This window comes from Pollachius pollachius (genome assembly GCF_949987615.1).
Source record: "Pollachius pollachius genome assembly, chromosome: 5".
Classification (NCBI taxonomy): Eukaryota; Metazoa; Chordata; class Actinopteri; order Gadiformes; family Gadidae; genus Pollachius; species Pollachius pollachius.
This window is the reverse complement of record NC_136938.1, coordinates 17890696-17914290: the sequence shown is the minus strand read 5'-3', so window position 1 is coordinate 17914290 and position 23595 is coordinate 17890696. Positions and strand designations below refer to the sequence as shown.

Genomic DNA, 23595 nt, shown 5'->3' with positions numbered 1-23595 from the left:
CACATTATGCTTGCAGTGCGAAGAAGAGTGGGACTTCCGCTGAGTAACACCGTTAGCAATCTTCATAATCCTTGCAATGATTTTTTTTTCTGTTCATGATATTGCTATGAATTGACACCGACATTTCGACAGTTATCCTGTCAAACGTGGAAGGTATGTGAAAACGTATTTTGATAACAGTCCTTGCTTTAATGTTAAACGGTCCCCCAAAAAACACTAACACGAACAGCTGTTATTAGCAAGCTAGGAGGGCAGTCGATCACAATAGCAAATCACTGTTTTGCTAATTCAAAAACTTTATGAGAGGAAATTATATATTTGCAGTTGTATTACTAGTACTCGCACCCATAGCTTTTAGCATACACCTGACTCGCGGATTGGCTGATAACTTCATTCCATTGTAGTCGCATTGTTGGATGAGTCGCATATCAATCAGCTGTACTCGTATACAATTGAAGTGTCGGTATATTTGTGTCTGTCTGTAGGTGTGGGTGTTGATGTGTTATACGTATAGTGGCCAATTCACTAGGCTACATGTACGTACAACTAACCGTTTTTGTTTGTTTGCTATGTATAGTTGGCTGGGATTTATCCGAGTGAGGGATGTGTGCCTCTGGAAAGTACAGCTCGCGGGGTCCGGCTCTCATCCCACGGATGAAGACCAAGCACCGCATATACTACATTACCCTGTTCTCTGTGGTCCTGCTGGGACTCATCGCCACAGGGATGTTCCAGTTTTGGCCGCACTCCATTGAGTCCACGGCCGACTGGACCTTGGACAAACGCAGTGTCCACGATGCACCTCTGGTGCGCCTCCCTGTGTCTAGTCCAATACCCGAAAGGGGGGACCTCAGTTGTCGTATGCATACTTGTTTCGATGTTTACAGATGTGGCTACAACCCTAAGAACCGAATCAAGGTAATTATTCCCTGTATAAATGCCTATAGCACTTTTGTGTTGGGGTGTAATGTAATGTGTCCTATTACACCACTGTGATAAACGCCAATAAGGGCTTTATCACATTAGTGTAGTAGTAGTAATAGTATTAGTATGGGTGAACACAGATTTGTCTCTTGACATTAACTAAGGTCACTGGCATGATACTCCTAATACTCATGATACTTGAGCTACACCTGTTGGGGTTCAACGTTAACATTTGCCCAGTCCATTGGCCTTAATACATTTTTACTTTCTTCACTCAAAGTTGTAGTTATAAATGTAGAAAATAACGTAGTTACTTGTCATGTTTCATCATTTATTAAAAAAAAATCAAAAATCCTTAAATAACAATGGCATTCATATATCCCATTTCTAGCACCGTCCCGATCGGAACAGTGACTTTAAGAAAGTTTTACTGTAGGCCCAGACGATCAGGCACCCCTTATTGTTTAAACATTTCTGCCTTCGTTGCTATTTTTACACCTACATCACGGTGATAAAGGCCTTATGCCTAGTGTCTTACTTTTGATGTCATCCTATTCATATATGTGTTGTTTACATGTTTGTCCTGAAGGTGTACATCTACCCACTCCAGAGGTTAGTGGACGAGGTGGGCGTGCCCATCAGTAGCACGGGTCTATCCAGGGAGTACAATGACCTGCTCAGTGCCATCTCTGACAGTGACTTTTACACTGACGACGTGACGAGAGCCTGCCTCTTTGTGCCGTCTATCGATGTGCTGAACCAGAACTCCCTGCGGATCAGAGAGACTGCCCAGGCCTTGGCAATTCTGCCTAGGTAAACCAATCAAAACCTTTCCATGAATGTCAGAATATCATTGTAATTTATCTTTTTTGCCTGCGGAAATATGTGCGGACAATTGTAGTTAAAATTCAAATTCTTTGTCTGTTATTATGTGTTTGTTAGATGGGACAGGGGAATGAATCACCTGCTCTTCAACATGTTACCCGGAGGGCCTCCAGACTACAACACAGCCTTGGATGTGCCCAGAGACAGGTGACTCCTGAAGCCCACCAAAAGTCATGGATCTTTAGTAACTTGATGAGAGAGTGCTTGATATGCTAGCGGTTTACATTTACACAAAAAACCAGCTGGGATTTTAGACAAGCGCTGCAGTTTCTATTTAAAACACTAGATGGAAGCACCCCATTAAGATGCCTCTCACACGATTTCCAGATGTTGATGAAGAAAGCACACAATGCCATAGGTTGAGTATGTGTTTACTCTTTGTTTTACATCTTAAATCATTTTAAATATTATTGAAAGATCCATTGAATCATTAAATCCAGGACAAGATTCTTGTCCTGGATTTAATGATTATAACTAGTTTTAAAGCTCACTTTGATCTTAACTACATTATTTCTCTCATATTGTCTCAAGAATCTACAAAATTCATTAATCAATTTATATAAAAAATGTAATCAATAAATCAATAGTGAAATGTGGAAATAACAAAACGTTACATCGAGCTGCTTGTAATTCTTTCAATTTTGATCGCCAATAAGATTTTCAATAAAATAATAAATTCTAGCATTATAAATCGATGCAGTTTATCGCTGTTTTAAGAGCGCATGTATCACAATATATGAGTGCATTTATACATCCCGGCTACATGTGTAATGTTTCACAAAATCATTATGGATGTTTTTGTATCATTGTCTCGCTGTGTGCAGTATAGTCGGCCAGGATGTATTTGTATTGGCTGGTCATTTGGAGTGGAAAAGTTGGCTTTGACAAACACCCCAGATGATAAGCACTTAGATGGGAGCTATAGGGAATTTCCTTGGCTCAAGCAGCTGTGCTCTGTTTTCTGCCGAGCCTTATCGGAACCAGGTGTGTGACATGAAGTGTGTGTCTGACCATCTATGCGCTAGGTCCAGGTGGGATGGATTCCAAAATGTGCTTGTTGACCTGTACTACATTTGACTCACATAGTCGCTTGCTTGGTGTGGGAAAATCGATCTCTAATGATATATCGGTGTGAAACCACGAATAGGCTGAGGACAGCATAACACTTTCACCATCAATATTACTCAAGAGTCTTGTTTACACAATATTATAGTGCCTAATGTATTACTTTGCTTTTTCGTAAAGTTTTTTTTTGTATTAATAACTTGTAATTCAGCTATATACATAAACATGAGCTAAATGTGTATAGTATATAAACATGATGTGGAAGTGCATGCAAGCCGTGTTTGTTTGTGTTTCAGAGCACTGCTAGCCGGTGGGGGATTCTCCACATGGACCTACAGACAAGGCTATGATGTCAGCATCCCTGTGTACAGCCCCCTGTCTGCAGATGTGGAGCTGCCTGAACGACAGCCAGGGTGAACACACACACACACACACACACACACACACACACACACACAGACACAGACACAGACACAGACACACACACACACACACACACACACACACACACGCACAATTAACTTAAAGGGGTCCCAAGACATCAAATATAATGGCTGGTTTATATTTGACTTTTGTGACCCGGGCGCTAGACATCCCCACCAAGGATAGGCTGCCTGAATGAATGTGAGCCGGCTAGCTTTTAACTAGATATCATTAGTTAGACTTCTTTTTTGGTCTGGTTATCCTCATTGATTATTCCTCAAAGACTTGAACGTCATGGTTTTAATTGCTATATAGGCTAATCAAGACCTACCAAGCAAACCAAATTTCATGTCTTTTGACTGAATGACACTGACCCAAGGTTTGGTCTGCCCTCGTCCCCGCTATGCCCCCCGCCCAGGCCGCGGCGCTACTTCATCCTGTCCTCCCAGACCGCCATCCACAGGGAGTACCGCGGGGAGCTGGAGCGCCTGAAGGAGGAGAACGGCGAGGCACTGCTCCTGCTGGACAAGTGCAGCAACCTCTCCCAGGGGGCTGCCTCCGTACGCAAGCGCTGCTACAAGAGCCAGGTGTACGACTACCCGCAGGTCCTCCAGGTGCGCCGACACAGCTTGGTTACTTCTAGTCCAGAGGTTCTAGAATAACTGTTCTACCAGTTATTGTGCTTATTAAAAGCAAGCATAATGACAACTTGTTGCACTAAGAAAAAGCACCACAAAGACTGCTTTTAATGCGTGTGACACCATGTGAAACCCTACTTATTAAGTTTATCGTATAAAATTCAGGAAAGGGTAAATCTGTCCCTTGAAGGACCTGTCCTATCTGAAGGAGGCGTCGTTCTGTCTCTCTTGAAGGACCTGTCTTCCTCTTTGTGAAGATGGCCTCGTTCTGTCTCTCTTGAAGGACCTGTCTTCCTCTTTGTGAAGATGGCCTCGTTCTGTCTCTCTTGAAGGACCTGTCTTCCTCTTTGTGAAGATGGCCTCGTTCTGTCTCTCTTGAATGACCTGTCCTTCTCCTCTTTTTGAAGGAGTCCTCGTTCTGTGTGGTTCTGCGCGGGGCTAGGCTCGGCCAAGCGACCCTCAGTGACGTTCTGCAGGCTGGCTGTGTTCCCGTCGTCCTGGCTGATTCCTACATCCTGCCATTCTCAGAGGTCCTGGACTGGAAGAGGTATTTCCTCCTCCCAACCCAACGCATCTGACGCTCAACACTTTATTTCCTTGATCTGTTGATTGTCTTGGTTACTTTGCACTGCGCTATAATTTGTCTGCTTTGAAAATGTCCTCCAATAGGGCATCAGTGGTTATTCCAGAAGAGAAGTTGCCTGAAATGTACACCATTCTGAAGAGCATTCCTCACAGACAGGTGGAAGAGATGCAGAGACAGGTACAACTCAAACCTAAGAAAATACATAAAGAATGCAATATTTTGCTTAAAATCAATTAGGATTTAACATTTAACGGTTTGTCTCTGGATGTGTTATTTCATCAAAAACTACCATCGACACTTTCAGATCCTCACACTTGCTTTTCACAAAGCTTTAGAAGGTATAATACTATTGTAGATGGCCAATCTAGACAGGTCATTTGATTGAAGACCCACTTTCCTTATTTGAGAACCTAAATTTCCTCAACATATTTGTTCATCTAGATTAGACGCCTATTTGGACGTCCACCACTCAGTCACTTTCAGATTTTCAAAAAAGAATTCTCACTATCTCCTTCTATTCAACAGTAACATTCAGCCACTTTAAACAGCAGTGAAATCCCTCATATGAGAGAAATGTATCGGTTCAAGCTGTTTCTCATTTGCCTTGTATCAACGCTGGTCCATTTACCAATTATGCTGGCCAAACACACATCGTAAGCCCACGGCTATTAGGCGATCTTGGGGTTAGATTACTCCAGACAAGGCTCCAAGACCTCCTTTGGGAGACTGTATGCTTACGGCTACATTAGCAGCATAAAGCTGATGTGTCCATCAACTGCTCCCACTGGTGTTAACTCTTATCTTCCGAGTATGAAGCTGGCACGTGCATGGCTTTCTATTTAGAAATGTGTTACCGCAACTTTTAGAGGTAGATGGATGTGCCATTGATGAGGGAAAAACTGTCTTGCATAAATTCCCTTTTTAAACACTGCATTTAATCTTTAACTGACAAATCGTTTTTCAGTATACTGTGAAATCAATCAATTTGTATGAAACAAAGGTATTATTAAATAGTATACGTAAGTCATCTAAAAACTGCATTGCAAGAAAATCGCCTACAAGGAACTGTTCGGAGATGTTGGTGTGCCAAGTTAACCAAAGACATATTGTCAGAATTCAGAATTAACTAAATGATCCAAAGATCGGAGTCAACACAGTACAGGAACTAGGATAAATGGACGTCATATATAAAAAATACCAACTGCTCTGAACCCAACATGTTTTGTATTGGCATGTGTTTTGAGTTATCTCTGCCCATGCCTGCAGCACCAACAACTTCTATCATGCAGCTCTGTGGCATGGAACTTTATATTTTTGGGGATTTCTCAAACAAGTTCCTTCTTGGATTGTTGCAGCACTCTGCTTTAGGTTGCGAATGAAGCGTTGCTTCATTGTAGATGGTCCGTTATTTGAAAGTTAAAGACATGAATATGTTTATAATTGTTTTAAAGCAGGATTTGTCATATTGAGAACATGCGTGTTGAGAAACTCAACACGACACAAACTCAAGTCCCTGCTCTAAGGAGGTTTACTATGAAGCAATATTTGATGGTTGGCCATTTTTATTTTTCCTGACATTGCATTCCTGCAGCCTTTTTTGGTGGATTTAAGGACTGAGGATGCATTAAAAGCTTAAAGTTTCCTTCAAAGCAAAAACTTTTAGTATTGGCTGTGGAGGGAAACGGCTCACATATGCTCCAACAGTGATTACAAATTTGGCAGTGTGTCATCTTTCACTTTCTAATAACTCGTAATCATTTATTTGAATTTACATTGCTCCCAACCTCCGGTCACATTGGACATCCACCGCTGCTAGTTTGTGCATTCTATTTGCCCTTGAAGGAAGAACTATTTAATGTAGGAGGACATAAATTATGCATATTTGTAGCTGAAAGGAAAGGTACCTGGCTAAACTATGAGTGTGCTGTTGGTGTGGGCCCCTGAAGTGGTCATTCTGTGTGGACTTGATCTATGTGGGCCTCCTTTGGGACCTGTACTTTTAGAGGGCCCCAGCTGGCAGGATGAGGTGGGAGAGAAGGGCACATTTAGTCAGAGGTTTGTTTCATTGTGAATGTATGGAGTGACATGAAGAGCCACTTTGTCTGCCTATGCCTAAGCACATCTGGATTCAGGAGTGCACAACACTGCTTAAACCATATTATTGGGTATAATATTTATCATTATTACCCAAAAGGATGAGTGAGGGGATGAGGTTGATGAGATATGTTATCCAAGAATGGCATCTTGACTTTCCCTGGTTTTAAAGGTCATTCATTTAATTTCTTTGTAACTATTTGAGTGTACAGCTCAGTGAGAACCAGTCAAAATTGACTGGTATTTATAAAGTTCCAGCAGGGAATCATTCCTAGTTTCCGAACATTGTTATTGTCGTTTCCCCAAATGTATTTCATGTGTTATTTACATTGACTGACCAAAAGAGGGTTCAACAGCCGGTGCTTTGCCCCGAGGCCCTTTCCACTTTTCCACAGTGGATGACTTTGTGCTTTGTATAAAGATAGACGTCAATTAGGGCTTCGCTGAAAGGAGTGAAAGCCATTCACTTTTTGCAAATCAATAAGTCTTCTCCCGAGTGGGAGACAGGCAACCCCTCCCATGTTCGGTTTGAGGAGATGAATGTCATCTTAATAATGCCTTGAGGGAATTTGATATGCATTCCGATATTATCTAAACTCAGACCTTTCTAACCTCTGATGAGCAATTGAAGAACTCGGGGGCAAAAGATCCTCAAAAGAAGCACTTTGGAACATCAGAGCAGTATGATTCTTTGTACGCGCTGAGATTACAGTCTTAATGTGCGTCTGAAGGCCACTGTTCAAACACCTTTCTTGAAGTGGCCTCTGATCAACGTTAATAGACAACAGCTAAATGTTCCCAACTAAATGGGGACGTGGTGACATTGATCACGTCTTAATTGGATCCATCATACTTGTAAAACTGACAAGTCAAGAGGTCATTGGGCACAACAAAGATGACCGCTTGGCTGCTGCCTGTGAACGGCAGCTTGAATTTGAGCATGTCGTTTTCAAACTCGATTTGATGTTTTGACGTTGATTACTTTGTCATACATTGTAAAGGCTAAGTGTTAAAACTGGATGTTTGTTCACAGGGTTTAAAGGAGGCCTCTGAGGCCCTGTGCTTACCACTGGGTCCCCTGAGTCTTGTATGGGTCAGACTCCTGCTGTGCAATACATGCAAGCCTTTTATCACATCAGTCATGGCCGCGTCAACAGGTTTTGCCCCATATAATGAAAAGTTGCCATATTGGAGTTTTGTCATTGCGCAGTTGGCAGGTTGCTCTGATCTACTACTGCGGGTACAGGCTGAGAGAGCTGACCGCACGAATCCAACCACAGGACTCGATAATTGACATGTGGAATTCACATCAAAAAATGTACAGAAATTGCCACAGTGAACACTCCCTGCATTCGTCAGTCATCTAGTATTTTCATTCATCCATCTGTTCAAATTGTCCATTTATTTGGGCACACCTTTTTGAAAGATGGAATCGATGAAACTTAATGTATCTCCCCAATTTGTCGCAAGAAAGAACTGTTGACTGTCTTGGGTAGATGAAATGAAGTCCTCTGCTGCTGTCAGTGTTCTCCTCCGCACCCTCAGCCCTGTCTCTTCCCTCCTCATAAAAATTCCTGCAGGCGCTAGCAAGGGGAGGTGTGGCCGGGGGGGGGGTGGTTAGGGGGTAACAGTTTGCCTGAAAGACTTTGTGCCTCCTCCCCAGTCGGAAAGCAAACTTTTATCACTCGCTGATTTATGAGCCGCCCGGATCCCCCTATCTCAAGGGATTGGAAAGACCTCTTGAATCCTCTCCACCCACACTCCACACACACATCACACAGAAACAAATGATGAAAAAATCGATATAATCGCGGAAAGAACTGTGTGCTAACCAGCTGAGATAGGGTCGGCTTTGGGGATTGCGTTCAGAGCTGTGTGGGAATGGGTGTGGGGACCGTCGGACAATTTCCAGAGCAGTCAGTACAGTAAAATATGGGGGCTTTGTGACGAGAGGAAAAAAATGGAGGCACTTGTTACACAGTTACTGTCTGGTACACTAACAGTCAAGCACCTGAAATGTATGTACAGTCACGCACTTACGAAGTGGTGGTGCAACCAAATTGAATTAACTGCTTGTTTGATACTAACTAGTGGTTGCTAAGGGAATTGGAATGGACTTTACCAAAAAGCTTGGTCACAAACTTATGCATTGGTGGTGCATCCCAGTCCAGGTGCTCCAGATACTGTCTGCACGGTCTGTACGGTGTTACATGGTGACTATAGGTCGGTCTAAATCCCTACATTTTACATGGAACCACAGGAGAGGCTGTGTCCTCATCCTGTCTGTGGCTCCCAGCGTCTCCTAGCAGGGGATGCAGTAGTTTGACGCTTGGTTAACCCTCAGATGCTCCTCTGCGCTCTCCGCTGTCCCTTGAAGTGTTTTAATAGAGCGGTTCTCAGGAGACCGGACCTGCTTGTAACAGGAGCCTCACACTGACAAATGACACGTTGATGTTTTTATGGCCAGGTTCACAACCACACAGGCGGTCTCTGCGTGGATGAGGGACAACTCTGCTGATCTGAATTAATTTGTCACCTTCACAATGTGCTCAATTATACAGGAAAAAGGCCTTATTCCTTTTGGATCGTACAAATAAAATAAATGTATAATGAAGTAATGAATTTTATTTGTCCAAAGTAATAATATTGTTGAGGTCATTGGCTCTGGTGACGTTAAACGGTTGACTCTGATAAATGATAATTCAAATCAAGGGTTCACTCAACCATATGCCATGCAGGAGCTTTAGGTGTGCATTCCATTGTTAATCTTGTGTGCAGATTCCTCTCTCTAGCCTTAATGATTTGGTTTACATGGTAATCTGTTAGGGGTGTAACGGTACACAAAAGTCACGGTTCGGTACGTACCTTGGTTTTGAAGTCATGGTACGGTACGGTACGGTACGGTTAATAGTTAAGGGGAAAATTTGAAAAAAACTGCTTGTTTCTCAACAACGGAGAATGGCCGTAGATCAGCAGCAATGAAAACACCAATAAACTTGGTTATGGCATTTGCATTTCTAAATTCCCAGACAGGGGTTGTTGAAATAGTCTCGTGAGCTGGGTTTGAACAGCTTGTTTTTTTTTTCACAGCCACGGTGATAGTGACACCTGGATGGTGCCTTTTCAAATGCGTGTGCATGTTTAAGTGCTGTACGTAGACACAGAGAGCCCTCTCCGTAGCAGGAGAGCCTGTCGGAAACCCTCTCCGTAGCTTATGTGCGCATCCAATATTTTTTAACTATCCGTCGATGCAATGGAGATGGCGTGGGCTGTGATTGGTCCTCTAACAAAAGCATTTCTGGAATCACTTCTTCTTACTTTGTACATTGTTTACTTTGCAAATTAAGGACAGTCAACATATAAGATCGATCGGGCAGCGAATTGAATTGCGTATCCGACATCCCGACGGAGAATTGCGAATGCTCGAGGGGGCTCAGTAGTTATGGAGTCGGATAACGGAGACAGAGTAGTATACTTTGGCTAAACGGTCGGGGGGAACTCTGACTTCAAGTTTTAAATTCAGCATGGCAAAGCAAGCCTTCACATTCGCCATATTAACGCTATGTACGCCACATTTACGCACCGCGGTCCACCTCTGTAACCACCAAGAAATGCCTGTACCGTGACGGTTTGGTACAAATACGTGTATCGTTACACCTCTGGCTGACATCTGTTGTTTCTTTTCTCAGGCTCGATGGTTCTGGGATGCCTACTTCAGCTCCATGAAGGCCATTGGCATGACAACCCTTCAGATCATCAACGACCGCATCTATCCGTATGCTGCGCACACGTACGAACAGTGGAACAACCCACCTGTGGTGGTAAGTGTCCCTGAAGCTGGGATGTTAGAATAGCTTCGAAGTATTTGGCTGGATGCATCTTCCTGGCTGTGTAGCATTCCTGGTGTGGTTGATGTTTTCGATACAGAGTTTGTGAAACTAAATTGCCCCCAACTGACGCAGCCTTTCAAGGTGGGATTGTCTTACACACCTTGGTTTGGTCAAATATTTGATGCCTTAAATGTTAAAACAAGAATTCAAGGCAGCCCTTTATGAAGTTAATATGTTTACTTATATCAGGGATGTTGGGAAATGTTGAAATAGAGGAGGCCTTAAGTTTCTTCTGGGCCATCCTACACTGGCCTCCTTTTTTAAAACCTTTTTTTTTAAAAAAGATTTTCATTCCAAGGCCTACTACATTGCCACATTCTGTGGCATTGCCACCTATCCGGGAAGCCTCTTCCAAAACGAGACCCAGCATTTATCTTTTCAAGCTGCATGGAATACTTCCGAGAGCTCCATATTAATTTGCGGTGGACGGCGAAGGGTTCCATTTCCGAGACTCAAGTCCTCCATCTCGCCCCTCTAAATAGAGCCATAACCATGTGGATGCCCCACACGGCAGTGCACCCCGCCGCCCTGTGCCCTGCGCTCAGGCTAACTGGGTGCCATTGAATAGCATCGTGAGAGTGGCGGCGGTCCTCCTCTCCCAGGGAGCCACGCATGCGATGCTGAGCTAGATCGGTGAACGCCCAGCTCCAGCTCTTCGGCAGCAGTCGGTTCATGTCAGCAGTTCTGCGCAAGGATTGTGCCTCCAGTGTGGTGAAAAATAAGTTCCTGCATGTCTGAGTCATGCTTTGTGTGTGTGTGTGTGTGTGTGTGTGTGTGTGTGTGTGTGTGTGTGTGTGTGTGTGTGTGTGTGTGTGTGTGTGTGTGTGTGTGTGTGTGTGTGTGCGCGCGTGTGCAGCATCCCTGTGGTTGAGGGAGTGTGAGGCTGCAGACATCCAGGCTGTGGGCCCTTCTCTCAGGAGTTGTTAATCAGTTTGAGGGGTTGCTCCTCCTACAGAGGCAGTGGCGGTGCATGCATAATGGTGCCTGTGCATATGTTCAATTAATGTGTGTTTACCCATTGGAAGTAAACTTCAGCCAGACCCAAGGCGCCTACCTAAGATTTTGCTGGTTTAACCAATGCCATTGCTGGAAACACAATGCGATTGATAGGTATTTCCTAGGACCGCTGTGCCATAGACTCCTTACAGGATCAATAAGGATTATAAGCAGACAACTGCTTAGCCCCTGGGGTCCGCCTCCTTTTAAAGGGTTAAAGGGTAGCTGAATCAACAGCTAATCGATTGTTGGCCACCGCTGTCAGAAGGTTTGGTCCATGCATCCATCCCCGATCGGCTGTCCATCAGCATCACCCAGGCCTCTGGGTTTGTGCTTCAGCCACAGGAGACTAATTGTGGCAGGGTTCAGAGTACTGGCCGTTTGGGCTTTCAAAAGAGAGATGAAGTGCTCTCTCCATGGATTCAGCGGACAGACGGTGAGAAGAACTTGAACTAAGCACTAAATAAATCAGGCAGCGTTGGGTTGTTTTTTTTCTCCCAAAGTTTCGGGGATAGTAATTGAGAACACATTTCCCAGGATTGCTAGTGCATTTCAAGGGGGCTGTCAAGAGCAAGGGGACAGGCTGTCTTTTGTTTTTGAGCTTGGAATGTAGATAGTAAGCGGAGCTCAAACGTTTTTTAAATGACTTTGAATCCAGGCAACTTGCCTAACATTTTGCAAAATATGGGCAAAACCCAGCACAGGTTTTTTATTTTTTTGTCTCTTGTGAGCATTATTCTTTTCTGTTGCTCTTTTTGCCTGGTAAGCAAGGAATGGCATGGCGAGCAGTATTTTAACAATAAGGCTTAGCTAAACTTCTATATGTGTGTGTTTCATCTTGGTTGCCTATATCAGCGAAAAAAAACTCTGCTTCTTTTAATAGAATCTGCTTTGCGTTTGAACCAAGAGTTGTAACAAGCGCACTAAACAAATTTAAGACCCACTATGACACTTTGAAACGTGGCCTTCTTTTCATCTCATTTATGTAGTCCTGACAAATGACTTAAGTGGTCTCAAGCACTTTTTTGGCACGTATGTGTCGCCCATGTACGTTTAATTATCCCCCCCACTTGGCTCGTGTGACAATGTCAGAACGACCACAAGGAAATTTCCACTTTCCAGTAAAGCAAGTTTTTATTAGTGCAAGGAGCCACTGATGTGGAGAATAACATCGAGGCTGGTGTCTCTGCTGACAGACTTGCACCGACGCCAGTGGAAGGAGCCACTCAAACCACTGGCTCATGTTTGCGGGCACCTGGGGATAAAGCGGCAACGTGCAATAGGCACACTTCAAGAAGGCCACAGATTTAAAGTGTCGGATCTGCACTCTCTCCATCCCACGCAGACATGGTGCAAAGCCGCCAGCCTGGAACACATGGGGTGGGTGCGGGGAGGGCAAAACTTTCATGGGCTCTGATAAAGGGAAAGATTTCATGGCGCTAAACTTGTGTCTTCCAGTGTTTCGTGTAGGAGCTATGACAAAATGTATTTCAAAATATTGTTTGTTGTTTAACAGCTAATATAGTTTGGGTTAAAAAACGGTATCTAATGGATGATTTTGTAGCCTCAATAATTGATGACGAAATCATTGAACCTGCATTATTTCAAGTCTTTGAAGGTTTTACTTGATCTTCTACTTCAACAACTTTAGTTTTAGAATAGCATCCACTGTGATACTACTACGATTGCCTGTGCTGAACGTCCTGTTTTTCTCGTGGTTTTCCCGTAGAAGTGGTCCAGTGTCAACAGCCCTCTGTTCCTGCCACTCATCCCTCCACGCTCCCCGGGCTTCACAGCAGTGGTGCTGACCTACGACCGCATCGAGAGCCTTTTCCGGGTCATCACGGAGATCTCCAAGGTGCCCAGCTTGGCCAAGCTACTGGTGGTGTGGAACAACCAGAACAAGAGTCCTCCTGAAGGTGAGGCCCTTGTCAGCTCCTATGCATTGTGCTTTCTACAACATTGCTTCATTGGCCATTCTTTAGTTTGTGCTTTCTCAGACGTCTAATGTGCTATTACTGGGTGCTCTACCATCGACCTTGGCACCATGCTAACTGGTCCTCCTAGCAGAGTGCCTGCTCTGCTAAGGTGAACTCCGGGCATGGTGGCGAGGTGAATGTCCTGGCACTGTAAACCTGCCACTCTGCCAGGGGTGGCGATTGGAAACGATGATAAGGAAAGAATCTGGATCGATGGGACGAGTCAAGAATAATTTGCAACGGGAATTTCCCATGTCTCAGTTTACTTCGGCGGTTGTAAGCGACCTCAGCTTTGACTGGGCCACAAAAACATCCCTGTCGTACAATATTTTCCGAAATGCGACACCCCGGAGTGGTTTCTTCCAACTGTGATTAGATATTCATAACTTTTTATGTGTAATATCTGCCTAAAAGGCAGAGGTGTCTCGTTTATTGAAAACTAATGCATACCCTGTGGTTGTTGGAAATAAGCAGAAATAATTAATTGGCAGCTGTAGTTTTTACTTCCTGAAACTTCATTTATCCAGTATAGGGTTCCCTTCAGCCATGCCCTGCCATGCACCCCAACATGGATCAGAGTAGGATAGTCTCAACGTTTTATAATGATGTTTTATTATGTGTGCTGTAAGAGTGTGTCATTATTGCTCTCCTTTATATTACGGTTCCCTAAACAGTTAAAATATGTAAGCGCACACACAGCTCCAATCCAAGGAGCCATGCAAGGGGAAACTGCAGAGCGCATAGTATTAAACTGCCAACTGGGTTTGTGTGGGAGCAGCCGTCTTTCGTCTGTCTGTCTCTTTCCCTGCCTCCCCTGGTGTGTCTGTCTCTCTCCCGGTCCCTCCCTACCCTGGTGGGGTTTAAAGCCCCTCAAGGAGCACCCTGATGTGCAACAGATGAGAGGTAAACACCAAGAGCAGCAAAGACTCCTCCCTTTGAGCTGCAGCGAGAGCCGTCTCACGCTGGGGAGGAGAGCCAGGCTCTCTCTGGCTCCACTATAGACAAGAGAGGCGGTGCGTAGTGCCAGCGTGGGACACGCCGGCTCCAATGCACTCGTTTGTCGACCTGCCCAGGCCGCCCCCTGTTCGCTAACGCACACCCAACAGCCTGGAGGCCTTTTCACCGATCAGACCTGTTCAACCCGGGCATTGGCCCGTGAAGGCGTTTCCCGAAAGGCACCGGCGTTCATTAAATTTGAGCAATTTGAGCAGAAATTTGCGCGTCCCTGCCTACCCGAAGCTCACTGCGGCTGCAGCTCCACCACTAAGGAACCACGACAACGCGCCCCGCAAATATGATAAATGTGTCATGGCCAGCCGTTAATAGTTTGATTAATGCCACCGCGTGCTGCAATTATTTGGCTCCACTTGGCGGTGAAGTATTCAACTGTTCCCGGAGCCTCGCCCGGCTGACGGCTGAGCCCAGCCCTCGGTGCGACCGGCTCCCGACTGTGATTAAATCCTTCCTCCCGCCGTAGCCATGTGCTTGTTTAACGACGCCGCGCGGCCACTTTGAAGTGGCTCCTAATGGGCCCGGCCTCGCCGTTTGATTAGAGGCGTGAGTGGCGCCTGGCTGGGGCTTTGTGACCCATTAGAATTAACAAGAGGCCGCGGACGGGTCAGCCTTTTAACGGGCCGACCCAGTGGGGAGCGGTCCTCCTTTCACACCAGAGGACCGATGGCTGTGTGGCAGTGGACGCCAGACGAGCCACCTTTTATGTTGTTGGACTGAGATGTTCCGATTTATTCCCTGTAAATCAGAACATTTTGTTAAAATAATTGCAGCTTTTCCAAGAGCTTTGTACTTATAAACTTTTGAGGATATATGAAGAAGTAAAATGGAAGCGATCTGGACTTCATGGGTTCACCGATTGTTCTGAAGTCAAGATTTTAGCTACCATGACTAACTCTAACCCCCTGGTTTAAATGTCTGAATAACAAAATATGTGTGCGCTGTCGCCGCCATCCTCCAAATTGGTCTTGACCAGACCTGGGAACGCCAGCGCGAGAGAGATGCACAGGGTTTAATAGGCCCTTGGGTCTGTCAGGCATCATTTTGCAGCAGTAATGACGGGACACACAGTTGTGTCATGCGTCTCCACCACACTGCGTGCCATGGACGGTGCCCAAGCTCTTTGGAAACGCTGCAGAAGCACACCCCCGGTGATGTGCCTCCCCCAGAATGCTCCTGCGGTCAGTCTCGCTCGTGTGTGAATCTTGTGCATAGATAGCAGGGTGGGGAGCCCTGCTAGACCTTCCATCCCATTTTTTCTTGTTCATCTTCTTCCAGGGATCAATTTGACTGCATCTTGGCTTAATGTGCCAGACCTGTCGATTCAAAGTCTTAATTCGTGCATGGTTTTTGGAAGGTAGCAAGGGGTTGTTTGAACAGTGGTTCAGTTTGTAAACTGTATTGTTAAGGAAAAACTTGGAAAGGAAAATGACATCAATCTTTGTTTGGTTGCGTTATTGTTTCTATGATTAGAAATCACTCACCATTCCACTTAATAATAATAATAATATTGGCTGTTTCGTGGGTTGTCCAAATGTTTCCATGAAAGTGAATCCCCTCTTTTAGCTCCAACCAAACAAATAAAATAAGATTTCTAGGAAGGAAGGGGCTGGTGTTATCCCAATGGTTAATATCGTCAGCATCCTTTTCTATTGTGTGTTATTTTAAGCTAGATCCCGTCTTTGTGAATGAGCATTATAATGAGCGATGTTGTCACACACCGTCATTTTGGACTATAGCCGTGTTCACCCCAAAAGTGAAGTTACTCACAAGTATGACGCGGGAGTAATGAGGGGCTTAGCTGGCGCAAAAGCCAACATTTCTTTCCACCAGCTCTGCCCAAGGTTACCACCTTCGCGACTCAGTACTTGTTTTGCTAGTCCCGGAGATGTCAGAGAACACAACGCCGTCGCAACACCAACACTACACCAACCGAAGGCGCTGAAAATTCGGTGAATTTTACCTTCTTCTCCAGGAGCTGGATGGCTGCCACTTATGTGATTCAATCAGGACTCCAGGACGCCAGTAACCCTGAGAGGATCTGAACGCTGACAGGCTTTCATGACACAGCTTCATGCGAATTGCATGCCAAAGTTCAAATATTTCAACTCAAGTTATCACACGAATTAGGTGAATCCTCGTTGTTCGTGCAATCAGAATCTCAAATGGTATTTCATTCGCGTGTTTCATTTCGTGCAACTGGCAACGCCTGGCGAGAAATTCTTTGCATTGACTTTTCATGTTATTGCACCGCACAATAATTTCGTGGTACTTGACGCCAAGAAACGAACGGTATCGGAGTTTGGAAGGGAGTGGAGCGTTCACAAACTGGTTGGTGGAGACTGGCAAAAACATACATTTTACACCTGTACCGTGCATGGCTTTATGCACTTTTTTATAACTAAAAATATGGCATAGATACTATATTCAAGATCAAAGAAGACATACCAACAATGAAACACAAAAAGTACGTCATTTGGATTGTTGGATCATCTTTAAGAATCCAGATGGAATTGTGCAGATGTTCCAGATTTAATTCTTGTAACACTCTATATATCTATAAATATCTGATCACACCCTTAAGGTCTCCTTTCCCTTGTTATGCGTTGCAGAGTCTCTCTGGCCCAAGATAGCTGTGCCTCTCAAAGTTGTGCGCACCAAAGAGAACAAGCTGAGCAACCGTTTCTTCCCCTACGACGAGATCGAGACGGAGGCGGTGCTGGCGATCGATGATGACATCATCATGCTTACGTCCGACGAACTGCAGTTTGGCTACGAGGTAAGAGACGTTGCACGCCTATACATTACATATGTACGCAGCATTATCCCTCATTATCCTTCCATTAACTCTGGCCAATGTAACCAGACGTTTCACACTGATCCCCGGAGTTTAAAACTCAGTCAGGGAAACAAGGGTCCAGTTCTGTGGTTTGTGGAGGATTTGAGCGGCTGCTGGTTAAGGAGGTGTTTGATGTGTGTGTGAGATGATAATAGGCCCAGGGCTGACACTTTCCATGGCTGTAGACCGACGCAGCTCCCCTCTGCTCACCTGAAGGCATTTAGAAGCCATTTAATACAATTCTGCTCAATTTTGAGGATCATTACGTTGAATGAAAGGCAGCATACCATAGAGGAGCTGTCCGTCTGGCTCCATGTTCCGCTGACTCCTGCTCTCACTACCAGGATTAGACGGAGCGCTTGGCATAAGGGTGTTTGTGTGTGTGTGTGTGTTTTAGAAATTCTGAGCTAGATCTCTATTTTTTTCGCGCCATTAGCTACAAGCCAGAAATGGCCCAAACGGCTTCATTATAAAACGTAAAGCCTACTGGTAATGCTCTCCTAAGCTTTTCATGAGAGACGATGTGCCCTTTTGGTCTGCGGTTTCACCAGGTGTGGAGGGAGTTCCCAGACAGGCTGGTGGGGTACCCCGGCCGCCTACACCTCTGGGACCACGAGATGGGCAAGTGGAAGTACGAGTCTGAGTGGACCAACGAGGTCTCCATGGTTCTCACCGGAGCAGCCTTTTACCACAAGGTAACTCCTACCCCTGGATCACGTCCCATACTTTTTTGTACGGATATTACCGACCTCTTTCCAACAATATTGTACGAGTCCTCAATAAAATAAATGTGTATGATCCATATAGAATCGATAATAATGAATGCCATTCTAAATTGGAGAGGAATTAAGCCACTACAGTGAGCTTTTCGCCATTTATTTGCCAAGGGAGATTTCTCTCCTTTATGGACCCAGAGAGGATGTGCAGAGACCTGGATAGTGCCACCGACATGGCTTGGATGTGCAAATGGGTAAGGTGGGGAGGTCACCGTTTCCAGAGATGAATGAGCATCCAGACAGTGGGGCAAAGTTTATCAAGACGCTTCCCCAAACATTCCTCACATCAATCTAGAGTCGGTTCTTGCTGGTTCAAAAAACACTTTACAAAAGGTCAAAGGTTGGGCTGACTGTTTGAATAATGGCTTTATTTTTATTTGTTTGGATGTCACACCAATTGACATAATCTCCTGCTAAATTATATCTTGTGCTAATGGTCCCATGGTCTCTTCATCCCAATCCCAGTACTTCAACTATTTGTACACGTACAAGATGCCGGGAGACATCAAGAACTGGGTGGACGCACACATGAACTGTGAAGACATCGCCATGAACTTCCTGGTTGCCAACATCACTGGCAAAGCCCCAATAAAGGTGAGGGGAAACACACACACTGCATTTTCTTCCTGTTCCCGATGCTCTTCAGGTCTAGTGCCCGCTGGGGGAGGGAGAGGCAAAAGCATAGCCTGGGGGCATTTGAAATGAATCCTGCATCTCTGTGTCCGATCAACACACACACACACACAGGCACGCATGCACGAACATGCACGCACGCGCACACACACTTGGACTCGCACACACACAGGTGCAAGGGACCAAGCTAAAGCCCGGCCTTAACCTCCCTTATCTGGGTGTCACTCACTGGCACCCCCCCTCAAAGGCTGTTTTTCCTTTAGCGTGCTAGGGCTCACACACACCCCGCCAACAAATCAAAGACTGTGCGCTCCCTTGCACCGCCACTACATCCTTCTCTCTCATACATGCACGTACACACACAAACCTCCCTGCCGACCTAGACCCAGACCATCTTAGACTCTCCAGCGTGGCCAGTTGGTGCAGTGGGTGAAGCCTGTGCAGTGGTGATGGCGGACGTTAACAAGGCGAAGGCTATAAATTGGGCCAGTGAAAGACGGTACAGTGTTGCTGCCTGGCATGCGCCGGCCATTAATAGGGCCTGACACACACTAAAGACAGGAGAGGGAGGCAGACCTGGTCGGGCACTGTTATTCCATCTTGAGCAGCTAATGTGTACATATGTATACATAATATATATATATTATTTTTTATATATCTTTATCATCACTCCTGTCAAAGTGAGAATTAAGGATTGTTGACTTTAAACTAAGTTATTGTAATGATTTGACTTCTGCTTCCGTTCAGGTGACCCCCAGGAAGAAGTTTAAGTGCCCGGAATGCACTGCCATTGACGGGCTGTCCCTGGACCAGACGCACATGGTGGAAAGGTACGCCGTAGCAGCCCTGAATCAGTCACTCAAAAACTCTCAGCCAATTAGCTGATTCATGCAATTCTTGATTTAAGGGAATAAAGTCACTAATACAGTAGTTTAGTAGCCATTTATGCTACTTAATATTTTCTAAAAGTTCCACACTTCATCTCTACCAAATTGGATATTAACTCAGTGGAGTACAACAGTTGTAGCCTTTCAATACAATCATGATAGTCACGTTTGGGTTTTGCAATGAATATCAGTCTGCCCTTAACTTTGTAACTTTTTTCCAAATATGGCCCCGGCCTTACGTTGTCCCAAAACAACTCAAACAAAAATAACAAATCAATAACGGCCAATCAGAGTGGACTTGCCCAATCCGGTCGGCCTTCCTTGCATATTTCAGGTTATCCTTGTCTATTTTTGACAAAAAAAACGGTTTGATTGCTACACTCCTTGGGCGTCTTGCATAGTTTTCCAAAAGTGTTCTGCCTATTCTCCTGGTGCAGAGGACGACTGAGCACATGTAAGCAAGACTTGGGATTGGGAGAAAGGCACGGCTTGCTTGGTAATAAAATTGTTTGTTTAAAGTAAGAGGAATGTATGTCTAGATGCATTCAAATGTCGCTCCAATTTTGGTTTTTACATCTTGTAACGATTACGGGTTATTTCTATAACACTCAGAAGTCAGATTCAAGTTTTGGCGAAATTGACTGTACATTCCAATCAATCAAGACATCTTTGAGTCCTTTCTTTTAGTATCACTGTGGTCATTTGGGTACAGCCCCTGTTTTCTGTATTGATCTAATCGCCCAAACACATGAATTTGCCCGGGGGCCCGCTGGGTTTCAGTGGTTTAACTATGAAAATACAAAGATGACCTTCCCCCAAAGGATGAAATGGTCACCATGAACCAGTTTCTTCTGCTCGCCACCCACAGATCTGAATGCATCAACAAGTTTGCATCTGTGTTCGGCACGATGCCTCTGAAGGTGGTGGAGCACCGCGCCGACCCAGTCCTCTACAAGGACGACTTCCCAGAGAAGCTCAAGAGCTTCCCCAACATCGGCAGCCTCTGAGCCCCCCAGACCCCAAGCCCTCTCCCCTGTAACCAGATCCCACCTTGGAGTCTATACAAGGATGTTGTCCCTTTGAGATTGTACATGCATAGCTTTGTTTCTATGATTTCTGCGTGTTCGACAATTTTGACTGTATGAGGCTATTGAAAGAAAGTGTTTTACTGGGGACTTTACCATTACAATTCTGCTGCGTTGTACTTTGTTTTTATTGTTTATATTTAGTTGAGGCCAAGACATATTTTTGAATTCACCTTCTTTTTTTTTTTCTGTTGACAAAAGCTGTTCATCTGGCCTAAAAGTGGCCCAAATCAATCTTTTATAAAGGTGTGAACAGCACAAATCCCATGGAATCTGATCTTCTCAATCCTATATGCCACTTCAGTATGTGGTCCTAAATCAGATACAGGTCAGATGTTTTGCAATGCAACCTCAGTGACTAGCTCTAGATCGATATTTGTCACTATTCTGAACAAAATCGGATCTGAGCAATAAATCAAAGACCAAGACCCCTCAAGAATGGGCTGGTGCTAGAAGAGACCATCCACGTAGGTAGGCTCTAACCAGTGTATAGATTACACACACACACACACACACACACACACACACACACACACACACACACACACACACACACACACACACACACACACACACACACACACACACACACAGTATAGCAACACAGATTAGGATTGTACAGTTTTAACATGTTTTAAAATGACTAATGGGTAAAAATGTCATTGTAATTTATGATGCTCGTTTTGTTCTTTAATTTCCCAAAGCCCTTCTTTTTTGAATGGTCACATGACGGTTATATATGTATATAAAGCTGTGATGTTTGGAAAACGTTATTGCAACAATTAATTACTTTTATATAAGTTCTTAGTGAGAGTTGCAGGTATTTTGCTGTTGAGGATATGTGGGGGCTATTTCATTGATGGATGAGATGCACAGTTCATCTTTAAAACAAATGCAAACTTTGTTGCTGGTCATGTTAAGTGTGTTCCGAATTTTCCAAACTAAGCAGGGTTTATTCAATCACTTTTCCCGCAAATGTCCTCCGATATTTCAGTAGCGGCCATTAATAATGTGCACACCATTAAATATATTCCTCTGCTTGACGTATTTATTAAAATTTGATGTATGTGCACAGCAAAAAGGGAACAAAACATTTGGTCATTTACAATTTTTTTCCTCCTTTTTTATTTTTTGACAACACTCTTTATTTTGAAGTCGAGTGCTTTTAACCTTTTTATTCTTTCTTTCTAACTGCTATAATTATACAATTATTTATATATATATATAATTGCATAATTATAAGTTTATAATATTATAAATATTGCATTGAAGTCAAACCTTTTTCTTTTGCCTTGTGACGCTTGCGGCCAATTTTTACTTTTGTAAGATGTATAGTGTGTGTTCAAATAACTTGTGTTGTAAAAACAAATCTATATCAACTATATAATTAAACTTTTAAATAAACATTTCTCAGGCTTATTTTTGGAAGGCAGAGTGATATCTGGAAATAGTCGTGACTCCTCGCAAGCTTTCACTTTCACTGCATAAGTACAGGTTATTTGGTCATACCATGGGCACATATTTAGGATTTCCCCTTTGATACATCTCTCTTTTATTCGGTGACTGACTGCCCGAACCAGGTCTTCCATGGCATAATGGAGCCATTTGCGGCATTGCAAGTCCCCCTAGTGTCACCTGTTGTTAATATAGTCCTCCTAATCCACCCTGTAAGCAGTTCAAAAGGGTGCAGGTCTTATATTTGGTCATCTTTAATTAGTGTGATATTCTCGATGCTTTGTGCGATCCCGTGTCAGCAACTCGTGTCGTGTCCAAGAGACAGAACGGCACATGGATTAAAGACTGGCAATAACAATCACACCTAGGATTTTACTGCAAGTGTGCATTTGAGATGGGTGTAAGCAGAAGTCTTTGATCTAACTACAGTAAACTTTTCTTGTCGAGGTCTTTAAAATTGTGGTAGTTAGGTTTCAATGCAGATTAAAATTATTTTAAATGATCTTTTTTTCTTTTTTATTTGGATATGTGAATATCTTGAGTGTACACCCATGTAATTATTTAAGGCAGGGGTTGTTTGTTCCTATGCATTTTGTTTCATTATAATGATCCTGACTTTTTCTGACTTCAACAAATACAATTACAAATACAAATGCAATAACTTAATGTACTTTATTTGCACACAAAACGTATATGAGGACATAAAAAGTCATGGCATTTTAAAAGCCTCGTATGACAGCTCAAAGTCTTTAAAACTTGTAAAAACCTGGGAAACGCATTCATATAGTTATTCCATATCTCGGCAAAACAAAAAAGAAAGTAACAATTTGTAACAAAAAAGCTTGTAAACTCAATGCAGAAAGTACTAGTTTCACTGAAATCATAAACACAAAGATACACTCCAAAACATCAAACTTAAATTGCATCCAACATTAGTATTTCCAGGGGTCTCAAAATGTTCCAGTCCATGAGGCATGTACATACAACTCAATATGCACACACACAATACCACACGATTTATACACGCTATACTGATACTGTCTAATTCAGTAGTATTTGAAAATGAGAAATATGAGATATGGCATCTTCAGGGCGTTGAGAGCCAGGCAGGGGATTTCGGCAACGTTCTAGAGAGTAATATCAACCCATTAATAAGTAATAAGTACCAATACAACTGAGATTTAAAATGGATAAAAGATTGTCGTGTCTTGATCGTGTCTGACCTGGGCTACAATCAGCACCATCTGAGAGGTCCTCAATACAACTTGGCCTAACAACTGTTTCTCCCACCGTCCCCAATTTACCCAAGGGACCACCGTCGGTGTCCTCCTTGACCATGGCTGTCCGGAGAAGACAGGCATCCAAGTCTGCTCCGACACACAATCCCACAAGCCACCGTACACATGTCCCAGTGTTAATTAAAAGTCCT

The 23595-nt window shown here is 43.9% G+C and overlaps 1 protein-coding gene across 1 annotated transcript; it reads left to right on the top strand.

Moving 5' to 3' along the window:
• Nucleotides 1-26: 26 nt before the first annotated feature.
• Nucleotides 27-22085, top strand: ext2 (exostosin glycosyltransferase 2). Its single transcript, XM_079736659.1, has 15 exons — nucleotides 27-153; nucleotides 578-918; nucleotides 1514-1737; nucleotides 1867-1956; nucleotides 3171-3287; nucleotides 3716-3911; nucleotides 4343-4482; nucleotides 4605-4698; nucleotides 10305-10436; nucleotides 13231-13420; nucleotides 17104-17270; nucleotides 17882-18025; nucleotides 18572-18700; nucleotides 19487-19569; nucleotides 20495-22085. Exons 2-15 carry the CDS (start codon nucleotides 604-606, stop codon nucleotides 20631-20633), a joined length of 2160 nt encoding a protein of 719 aa, XP_079592785.1. The 5' UTR covers nucleotides 27-153; nucleotides 578-603; the 3' UTR covers nucleotides 20634-22085.
• The last annotated feature ends 1510 nt before the right edge of the window (nucleotides 22086-23595 follow it).